General features: G+C 37.3%; 1 protein-coding gene across 1 annotated transcript; it reads right to left on the bottom strand.

The window, feature by feature from the left end:
* Nucleotides 1–7,875: 7,875 nt before the first annotated feature.
* LOC114356336 (uncharacterized) lies at nt 7,876–11,089 on the bottom strand. The gene is made up of 2 exons (XM_028309443.1): nt 10,377–11,089; nt 7,876–7,898 (listed from the first exon to the last, which is right to left on the bottom strand). Exons 1-2 carry the CDS (start codon nt 10,895–10,897, stop codon nt 7,883–7,885), a joined length of 537 nt encoding a protein of 178 aa, XP_028165244.1. The 5' UTR covers nt 10,898–11,089; the 3' UTR covers nt 7,876–7,882.
* Between the last annotated feature and the right edge of the window lie 577 nt (nt 11,090–11,666).

Raw genomic sequence — 11,666 nt, 5'->3', positions numbered from 1 at the left:
TAAGCCTATTAAAGGGATAAATGGCTCAGCTCATGTTCAAAGGCTAATTTGCGTAAAATATACTTTGTTGCTGGTTTGTTTATTATTGAAGGAACGTTTCTGTCTTTGAAATGTTAAGAGGATATTGTAATATTAATTATCTTACTGAAATCTTAGGCTGAGTTGCACCATTTTACTTTAACTTTGTCAAACGTCAAAAATCTGTCAAACTCCATACAAAAAGCACCGGCTATTGTTAATGTTACAGTTAAAATAAGATGGTGCAACTCAGCCTTCATATTTCAACAAACTACTATTTTTCTTATAACTTAATAGGTAGAGCATACAAACTTGTTAGGCATAGATGTGATTTGTAGATTTATACAAATAATACACTAGCTTTTGCCACCGGCTTCGCAAGTGTGAAATTCTGTCTGTCTCAGTAAAAAAAATCTGCCGGGACAAAAACTACCTTAATGTTCTTTCCGAGACTCTTTTTCTTTGGATGGGTCCATCATCAAAATCAAAACCTTGAAGTAAGAAACTGGTGATGAAATTTTGTGTAGTTCTTAAGCTTTCTGAAGTTCATTTCCTGATTGATTGAAGCATGTTAGTAAAAAATAAAAAATGTTTTATAATATTTTAGAGCAGTCTAAATTTAATGTTGATGCTAAGTCGCAAGCAGGAACTCCTAAAATTTTGACGACCTATAACTATTTTATAAGACAAATATCACAGACAATGTAGCCCATCCAGTGAAGATGCCGTATAAAACTCGTCACCTGCCATTTTTGAACAGAAGGCTAAGGGGATGGTCGTAACTGAGATATTTGAAGACTCATACAAACATACGTCAGACATGAGATGCCTGAGGTCCCCGACACGCCTCGTTGAAGGTATTAAGGAGGAATAGAACAAGTCATTGGTTTGCAGCGGGAAGACAATTACTCCTTTTAACGAGAAATTCTGGAAGAAGGTGAGGTTTATAACTGTCAGGGTCACAATCTTGGGCACAGATTTTAAAAACTATCTTTGCGGTATAAGTTTAAGGCTCAAGTACCGACAACCCTAAAGCACTGAATCTTCTTTTCGGAGAATCACATTATTTCAGGCCTGTAAGGTAAGTAAACTGGGAACAACTACACAAAGTGGTTTTCCAGTTTCTTAATAAATAATTGGATGGCTTATTATTATGCCCTTGACATTTTAACACTGCACTATCTAGTCCCATATCATACACTTTGGGATTAGTTTCTTCTCTAACTAACCGTAGCTTACACTGGTTTGAAGAAGGTAGAAGATAATTAGTAAAATAACCTGCATGTTCGTTCGTTTCAGCCAAATGACGTCCATTACTGGACAAAGGCCTCCCCTAAGGTTTTCCACTTTGAACGGTCCTGCGCTGCCCGCATCCTGGCTCTTCCCACGACCTTTACTAGATCGTCAGTCCACCTAGTAGGAGGCCTGCCTAGGAGGAGCGCGGGCAACGCTACGTCTTCCAGCCCGTACCCGTAACCTTCATACCTATGTACTTAATGATTTTTCTGTTCTTCAAAAGATAAACTTGGTAGTTATTATTTGCACTTTCAAGTCCAAGATAGGCTGGGTCCTGGACGGAACACAAAGTAGGTACCTAACTGATTTTAGTTCAAGTTTACGCCAACCGTGCTATCTCTATGTTTGTCAACTCACCCGCCAAATCTCACCCCTCGCACCACTCCCGCAAGTTTTACGAACCAAGGTCCGTCGTAAAGCTGCTAGCGGGCTCACAATGGCGTAGACTCGGACGTGATACGTCACAACCATGGTGCTTGATGGATTTATGTCCCTCAATGGTTTTCGTGATGTCTTTGTTGCCGGTGCTTCTGTTATCTGTGTCGTGTAAGATGGCCTTTATCTTTATAGTTAGGTGAGGGGTTCTTGTAAGCATGTTAGGGCAAAGATCGAACTTTTATATACTCGTATTGTAACGCTCTTAGGTTGTTGCAACACGTAGAGTTAACGACTTTTTACTGACAAGGCCTTTTTTCTAAAGAATAGTCCCGTTAACCCCTTGTGGTAAGTTAAATATTATTATGCTTGTGTTACCACGACTGGGTTCGAAACCGCGGATCTCGATTTAGACACTTCGTCACTTTAATAGTAATATTGTTTATATTTCAATATAGCTGGAAGAAAAAGAGAACATGTTAATTATCCAGATAAACAATGAGATAGCTCATTGCAATATTGAAAAGTGTAAGATTAAATCTTTATCAAAACGTGTCGGCAAACTTTATTACGTTGAACAAATAAAAAGGTAAAGTCATTTAGTAATTGATACCTCTTTCAGAATCAAGTACTGCAATTTTGTCCTTATTAACACCCAATTAAAAATAAAAAGAGAAAAGGACAAGGAAAATTATAATTCAAAGTCAAGTTTAAACCACAAAAGGACTGGATCCTTTACATCGGCACTAATGGACTGATCAAAATGCTCGGAGTTCATTGAGATCCTTCAAAGCGTTCCAAAGTTGGTCCCCACAAAAACAAATACGGGAGAAGAGACTAGTCTTGACTTTCCAAAGCTAGAATTCACCCCCTATCTGGGGAGATTACAGGCCCCGTGCGGGTAATTTTGTATGAGTTAGCTCAAACCAAATATGGACACGTTTACTTTGATGTATAGTTGGTAGATGTGGCTGCGAATCGTTAATTTTGAATTGTGTTTTGGAAGTAAAGATCGGTGTATTTCAGTCATCACATACGAAACTTTAGTCTCTGATAGAAAGCAAGAGGAGCTTTGTTGCGCGTGTTAACATTATTACAACTCTTACACCCGCATTCACAAACGATGCTTGTTTCAGTGAAGCACAAAATCGAACTCACAGCGTTGAACAGAACTCTGTGATTGGTTCGTGTGTCACCCTGTGCGTCCACGCGCACTGTGAGACCTCATAGGAATGTTTGTGAATATAGCGTTAATACACATCAAAACATCCAGTCTCATATTTTTTATAAGCCATCGCATTAGTGTTTTCTCTTTAGAAAACATAATACTGAGTAATCTTTTGATAATAATGAGCTCATTATTTTCAAGTGTAGGTATGCCCAATTAGTAAATAATATGGTATGAAATTCAATATCTTAGAGATAAAGTATGTTCAAACTACAAAAGAACAAGATAATTAATTTGGCAAGATACTCGTACCATAAAGTTTAACTTACTTCATTTGCACCACATTAATTAACAAACGTCAAAAATCTGTCAAATTCCATACAATAAATTCCATTTATGTGAAAGTTAGGGGGTTATCTCCAATGTCATTATTTTAATTAATACCTGTCACTGAGCCTGTAGCGACTTAATCAAAATCAAAATCAATCAAAATCAAAATCAAAAAANTGCCCCATATATCCTCTGTCTTTTTTATATTTAGTTCTTTGAAAGTTTTTATAATAACTATGGGGTCTATTTGTCTAAATTTTAATGGGCTATTGCAAACATCAACACAACCCTCGAGAAGAGACATTGCCTGATATGAACATGAATTAAGATTGCTTGTTGTTATGATTGGTACATTTGAGAAGTAACCTTCGAATGCGTTTGCTACCTTATCATTGCATTTAATATACTTATTATCAATTTTTAATGCGAATGTGTCATCCCGAGATATAATTCTACAAGTTTCTTTATTAATACAATTCCAAGTAGCTTTAATTTTGTTGCCAGAGTTTTTAATTTTGTCACGTATGTAAATAGATTTTGCCATGGTACAAACTTGTTTAAAAACTTTTGAGTATTTTTTTACATATTCTATAAAGTCCGGGTCGCTACTATAGGCTTTTCTACCATATAATTCAAACATTTTTTTCCTACTAATATAAATACCTACTGTAGCCCAGTCACTGAATTTAGTTTTATTGTTTTTAATAATAATTGTTTTCTTAGGAAAAGTTAATCTATGACCACGTGCGCCATCCAGCAAAATTGTAATTCCTTAAACTAGTCCCTTCTGAGCACATAATCTTATTGGATCAGGACGGTGCAGGGAACTGCTGAGAATCAATTTTGTGTCCAGGTGAAGCCAAACTAACACTTTTATGAAGTTAGAGATTAGTGAAGTTTTACATTGAGACTACATGCATTGTATAAGTGATTAAAAAACTGTTTCAAGATAAGAGACTTCTAAGAGCCTAATGCCCGTTTTCACCATCAATCCCTAATTTTTAAGTGACCCATATGGTAACAAATAACAGGAATTTTGTTTAGGTCACTTAAAAATTAGGGATTGATGGTGAAAACGGGCATAAGCCGAGGCGCAGAACACCGACTTTTAGTTGGCTGATAGTTGGACCCGATAGTAATTTGTATGAAAAATCGGCCGATACCAAATCGGTGTAATGTGCGCACTCTCATACATCTCCATACTGATCAACAGCCCGTCCCAACTATCGACCAACTAAAAATCGGTGGTCTGCGCTGAGGCTTACCCACGACAGTTTTGTGGGATCCAGTAATGCAGGATCCAGCAAAACTGGACTATCGTGTGAACATACAAGTGTGTATTTAATTGAAAGGTTCCAAATTCGAATGGAACGGTTTCTTGCGGAACACTGCAAACGGGATTATTGTGTGAATGTTAATATTAAAACACGTATCTAAATCCTGCAGTTCCTGCAAAAAACGGGATGTCTCCGCAGGAAAGGGCCCTTCCCTTCAAACTAAAATAAAACGAAGAAACGCTTTTGATGAGAGTTGAAGTCATTATAAGTAACGTAAATGCGCCTATTACCGCCAGTTTAAGCTGACTTCGGATAAACGTTAGAAAATTAGATATAAGACGTGTTGATAGAAAAGACATTTTAATTTATTTATAACAATGATGAAGTAATCTTTGAATTCAAGTAGTAACAATGAGTATTCAATCACACAATAATTAATAAATAGCAATTTAATCTGAAAAAGCAGTTGTTTCTATTACCGACCTATAGACGAGGTGTGTTTCTATTAACGTTTTTTCTGTTTCTTTTACCGACCGCTAAAAATATTGCTCTTCAATTGGGTATATTCCAAGAGGCACGGGTTCGATTCCTACTATACCCACTTGATTTTTTCAAGTTAAATTTGTTTTGCTTTTTGTTTTAGTTATTTGTTTTTTTTTTTCAAGTTATTATTTTTTTATTATTAAAAGAGAAAAGGCACGCTTCTCGAAAATAAATAAATAATCAAGCAAAAATAGTAGAATAATAAATTCCTCTATTATACTTGATTACGCGGAACCCGGTATTCTAGTGAGTAGTGGGGGTAATTATTTAAACTATATTTGAGTTTTAATAAAAATTAATTTTCATTTAATATTTTATTGTTATTTTTAATTTGACTATAATTTTAAATTAGTTTTTGACCTATGTTTTTTGATTTTAATTGTGTGTAATTGTGTATTTTCATTTAAACTATAGACAATTGGAAACTGTCTGTATAATTATTTTAAATATTTTTTTTATTATTCAAAAGATCTGAAAAAGTTACATAGTAGTTGAGATAATGCATGATTGGTTTGGTGTCATGTCATAAATGTTAGTTATATACAAAATACAGGCTTATAAGTCTTCGTAGATGGTGTTATAGTTATGAGGCGGTAATAGAATTAAGTATGAATATTACTTTATTCTATTAGCGACCGTAAAAAAAAAACAGTAACCAGCTAAAATATCTACTTTAAAGAAGACGTAATCAGTGAAGTATCATTTTTATTAGGTTTATTTTATATCAAATAGGTACTAATTAGAATTTAACAGGTTTTTATAAAATCTATTGTCATACATTATTAGAGATATTCCTTAATGTTCATTGCAGTTTTATGCCAAAACTATGACAATTAACGTATGGCGTTAATTGATTTAATTATGTGAAATATTCTTATGAATCGATCAAGACAACAAAATGGAGGTTAAATGCGTAATTAAAGATATAAATACTAAAACAAAAAACTTTATCAAAATTCTAACAACGCCATGGGTCGTTATTAGGAACAAAATTATGAAAAGTGTTTCTATTACCGCCCTTATTTAAAATTGTATTTAAGCCACAAAAATACAGCGAGAGGGCTATATTGAGGGTTTATTAAGGAAACTAAAGTACGAATTAATATTGTTATGCAAAAACATGTTGGTATACTAATTTTGAATGTGTTAAAATCGCTAATTAATATCAAGATGCACCTTAAGTAGCTGGGAGCGCGTCAGTATGAAAAGTGCGTCCGTTGCGGGCGCGTCCCATTTAATGTCAAATAACTCCGTTTACTGGTTATTTACGAATACAAACTTTAATCGTTTTGATAGTCAATAAACATATCTAGATATTTTTTAGGTAACGTGTTTTCTGGAACCTGTTATTATGTCTTTTATGAATGAAAGAAAAATAGGGCGGTAATAGGATACAAATTTTGGGGGGTCGTTAATAGGCGCACTTACGTTAGTTGGCTCTTGTGACATAATTCCACAATCAAGCGTAACTATTGAGCGTTTTTGACATTCAAATAATGTGAATGAAAATAATCATGGTGAATGAACTCGTCATTTCATCTTGATACGAATAGCTGTCATACATCAAAAACTAAAGTAAAGCCTTGTTTTATGCGAGGGGATAAAAGCCCACTTACTGACCACGTAACTTACCCCTTCCGAGTATTCAAGCCAAACCCGCCCTTATTTACACGTATTATGCTAATATAATTTTATATGGCGCACTATAACGCCAACGAAACTGTCACGACGACGTGACGGTATACGAGACGAGGACGCTACGTGAAAAGTGTCGAAAACAGAATATAACGCGTCCTACATCTTGACTGCAGCAGAAGTGGATACAGGAGGCTCACTCGTTCACGTCATCATTAGGTCATTTACTATCCACTGCAAGAGCTTTTAAGCCATTTTGTGAAAAATATTATTGGCAGGTAGTTGCTAATTGCTCATAAGGTAGGCCCCCTTAATTGATATTTATTGTCCGTGGTGCATAATCTTTTCTTAAAGGTTTTATACCTTTGTTTGTCACCTGTCATCAGCTATGCAATGGAGGGAAGTCGAACCTTAATTTCGAACTCCTCCTATGTTCTTCTGATTAATTTCGTTGCGGATCCCATGACAGTTTAACTTTCCCCCGGGACAGACTTGACCTTCATGGGTTAGGTTTTTATTGGCGGTCAAGCTGTAGATCCTGGCTACACAGGAGTTGCAGTGGTGGGAACGAGAGGTGGGAATAGTCCCGTTTTTATCCACTGCAAGAGAAGGACCACAGGCAAATAGTGGATTTAGCCTACACTTCCTAAGCTGGTCGTTAAATTCATGAGTCCTGATGACCGCTGATGACCGCATATTTGCTCCTCAGTCATCCTTTAATTGCCTTTAATGGCTGCGTCTTACATTTTGTATTTCATTACAGTAATAGTATAAAAATACTGTAATATATTCGAGTACATTACATCTGTCTCGAAACGATACCAACGGCAACCTAGATATTTAGATACTTAAGTAGTAGCAAAAAGGACGATTTTGCATCAAGAATATGAAAAATATGAATTATTCTGTCGTTTTTACATGTTAGAAGAAGTAAAATATGGAAAATGAACTTTCTACACTCACCCCTATTGTTATCGAAACCACTAGTTTTGTATTCGAAGCAGTGACGAATACCGATGGAATTTAAAGAGAATACACTTACAATAAACGATATTTGGTGTGTTGTGTAACTTGAGTATTGCTGAACGTTTACCAGAATACGTTGGATTTTATGGTATGGTAATACTGACTGCAAACATCTCAAGAGCGAGAAGACATTCAATACATTATAGCAATGAGTATAGTGATTTCAATCCGGTAGATAAATTGATCAAAGTCTACTATTGACTTGCGCCCGTATTCACAAACGATGCTTGCTTATATGAAGCAGCAAATTGAAGGCACAGCGTTGAATAGAGCTCTGTGATTGGTTCGTGTGTCATGCGTGCACGCGCACTGCGAGACCTCATAGTAATGTTTGTGAATACGGGCGTTCGTTTTTATACTCAAATACGAGTAAATAAACAGTTTTCTTTACTAATCTCTCCTTCCTTACTTACGCTTATGTCGCTTGCACACATTCCTCGCTTGCATCGCTTTTCTTCTTTAAATGTAGAGTTGCCTCCCACCAATGTCCTTATTCCACCCACCAGAGCAGTGTTGAAAGAGGCTAAAAAATAGAGTCACATTTGTGTAGTCATGCCATTATGTCATATTTATTGCGAAATGATTGTTTTACCACAGTGTTATAGTAGATCGTTTCATCCACGAAGACGCGGCCCACCATTCTTACGCTAATGTTTGAGTGTTATCGGTACACGCTAAAATTATCCATGAGTGCACATGCACACTACAATTATGACTCTCGGATTGCTCGGATCAAACTCCCCGCACCCCGCGACCGGGGGACCCCGCGCCCCTACCCCGACCAAAAATTGGTTGATCGCGTCTACGTGGATGAAACGATCTACAATGCATATTATTGACTAGCGGCCGCCCGTGACTTCGTACGCGTGGATCCCGTTTTACTCCCTTCATCTATCTTACGCGGTTTAGATTTTTCATACAAATGTTTATCCCGCTAACTCCCGTTCCCGTGGAAATTTTGCAATATCATGTTATAACTCAGCTTTAAGTTTACTAAGGTACCTGGATGCCAAATTTCAAGCGAGTAACTTAAAGCGGTTTAGATTTTTCATACAACAGGATTTTACCGCTAATTTCAAGTGCCTACGTTTAGCCGTTTAGGCTGTGCGTTGATATGTCAGTCAGTCAGTTTCTCCTTTTATATTTAGATGTCTTATCTCTATGCTCACGTTTAGGTAATACAGCTATGGGGGAAATTAAAGTCGGAGATTGTAACCCACCTATTTCCAATTTAACCCTCGCTGTACGAGGTGGGGTGTGACACACCCCAGTCCTTTAAAAATAGCCACAATTTTAAAAATTTGCAAGTGCTGAATTTGAAATTCTCAGTAGCTGGAATTATGACACTGCTGCTTCGATCAGCGTTGCAAAATCAGTCCAGCGGTGACTACCAACTGAGTTACATGCCTTTAAAGTGCGTGTGGGTGTTATACACCCCACCTGGTACGGGACGTTGTTAAAAAGTTAAAAAAAAAATCTAACAGTTTTGGTGTAATTTATATATTTTTAGCTTTGTCAATTGAATAAAATTCAATACAAATAATATTTTTCGTGATTTTTACGGTATCTGAAATTTTCAAGCACTTTTAGTCAAATGAGATGACTTTTAGTGCGAATCTGGAAGTTTAGTACTGAGATCCGAAGATGTATGTGAACATACATTTATGGGCTACAATTTATACTTGGTGATACAATTTATGGGCTACTGAAATGGAATAACATATTTTATAAATAAATAAAATTGTTACGCTCCCATTTTATGCATTGAGCATACTCATTTTCTTTCATCAGAATTGTGGTAAATTGAAAACCGATGATCAAAACAAATTTATACCCTTCCAGTTTTTAATTTACTTTTAAATTATAAGTAAATACTTGTACTTTGTTAAATAAAAACGGTTGTCATAATTAAAGGCACTAATTAAAAATTATACATAGGAAACTGATTCCTACTGATTCCTAAATTACAAGAACAACGGAAATTGTGTCTTTTTGTTTTTTTTATGATAAAAATGTTATAATACATATTTTCAGCTCAGAGCATTTCTTAAACCTAATTAGCATACGTAAATAATCAATATTAAATATTAAATTCCACCTAAAAAAATGTTGAATGAAAATTTTATCACTTTGTATATTGGGGTGTGTCATACCCCACCTGGTACGGGACGTAACTTTTAGTCACCTCGTACACGGAGGGTTAAAAGGACAGCACCGCCTTCTTCCATTTCCACTTAACCCGTCGAATGCCGTCGCGTAGCCGAAATAAATAAATGCAATAAAACCATATCCCGTTGCAAATTGCCGTCCTGATGGCGGCCCGCTGATTGGCATTGCGACGGACTCGCCAACCGTTAAATTCGGAAATCTGATCAATGTGCCGTTAATTCGCAGCGAAATGTTTGTACAGCCCCGGCTAATGTAGTTACAGATTCGTTTCATTGGCTTGGGGTAGTGGAAATTAGGGACAGTTCGATGGAGAAGGCTGTTGGTGTTATTTAAAATGCATGCGATTGTACACCGCTTGAAAAGCGGCTATGACCACCTATATTGGTGTTGGTAAACAAGCGCAGACGAAACCGAAAGCTGGCTACGGCAATACGTTCATCATTCTGTCGTAATTTGATTTCACCAAGTAAGGTCTTGTAACTTGATAGGAACTAATAAGTATCTTATAATAAACGATATGGATATATCTTATAATATACTGTAGCCGCCAGCGACCACAATAAAAATCGTCTTCGAATCGAAACAATGAATGTTTGCAGCCGAAGCCACAAGCAACTTTCAGCACAGAAACACCACATTGGTCATCATAATAGAAACAGGAATGTGGCCCTGACAAGAGCCGTTGCATAGCTCTGAGAAGAGCTGTTTCGTTGTGACCACTGCACGTCGCACCGTCCCTCATCGCAGCACCAGCACCGCTCGCACCACTGTCACCAAGCAGCATCACCAACGCCCACGCGTGGAGCGGCGAGCCGCGTGGGCACGCGCCGCGTCGCGCTCCGGTACACGCGTGCGTCCTGCGCCGCTGCCCGCCGTCGAAAAGATCGAGGCTGGGGGCAGCGGGCACTCCAGTCGACACCTCCCCTCGCACTCCGCGCGCGCGCCGCGCGACAAGGAGGTAGCGTGAGAGCGAGACAGAAGACTCGCGCCGCACTCGGAACACTGCGCGAACCCGGTGACAGAGAGACATCGTGGGAGCGAGACGACAAGAATATAACATCAAACGGCGATTGGTCAAAATGTATGGTTGCTTAGGTAGTCTAGTTGTACATAAGTTTTGTAAATAAATATGGCATTGTTTCGCCAATAAATTATTCCCTTCTGAACCAGCAATTGAGTTTTACTTCAACTACCTCTCCTCAACACTGAAAAGTAGGAAGGCTACACACCACACACCAAACTTAGGCCTCCTACAATTGTACAGTCACGGAATGAAAAGGTTCGTCAGTTTTCAAATTGATTCCTTCAACGAATCGCGAGCACATATTACCTTTTGAAACTATGTTACAGAATAATCTCGAGTTAGAGAAAATAATCTTTAACTGTTCGTCAGTAAAGTTCAAAATTATTCAGATCAAAGTTGTTTGACGATTTATCTTGTCAAGAAGATTATTATGATTGATAAACTAAAACCTTCTTGTTGGTTCAACCTGCCATTATTATTTCTTATAAAATGAAAAAAACTATTGTCAATTGGTCAATGTCATCATTGCATTGCACTGATGGGATAGAAAAATAAACAAGCAAAACCTTATTCGTTAGCAAACGTCATATTTATTTAAATGTTAGCAGCACTGTTTCTTGCACTGTTATGTTGGCAGGTTTGACTCTTACAGTACCTAGTGCAAGCAAAAGCCGACACTAAGGTGACGAACCTTTTCATTCCGCGACTGTACATTAGTAGAGCTACCTCCCCTATCAGTTTGATTCTCCCATTATGGGACACCCTGTATTTTGTTCAAAGCTTCGCACACTTTACGTCAGAGTGG

Source organism: Ostrinia furnacalis, unplaced genomic scaffold (genome assembly GCF_004193835.3).
Source record: "Ostrinia furnacalis isolate ACB-3 unplaced genomic scaffold, ASM419383v2 OfSCF2791, whole genome shotgun sequence".
Taxonomy (NCBI): Eukaryota; Metazoa; Arthropoda; class Insecta; order Lepidoptera; family Crambidae; genus Ostrinia; species Ostrinia furnacalis.
This window is presented reverse-complemented; position numbering and strand designations above follow the sequence as displayed.

Coding starts and splice junctions, on each gene's coding strand:
- LOC114356336 (XM_028309443.1), bottom strand. CDS start 10,897: ATGTTATATTCTTGTCGTCTCGCTCCCACGATGTCTCTCTGTCACCGG.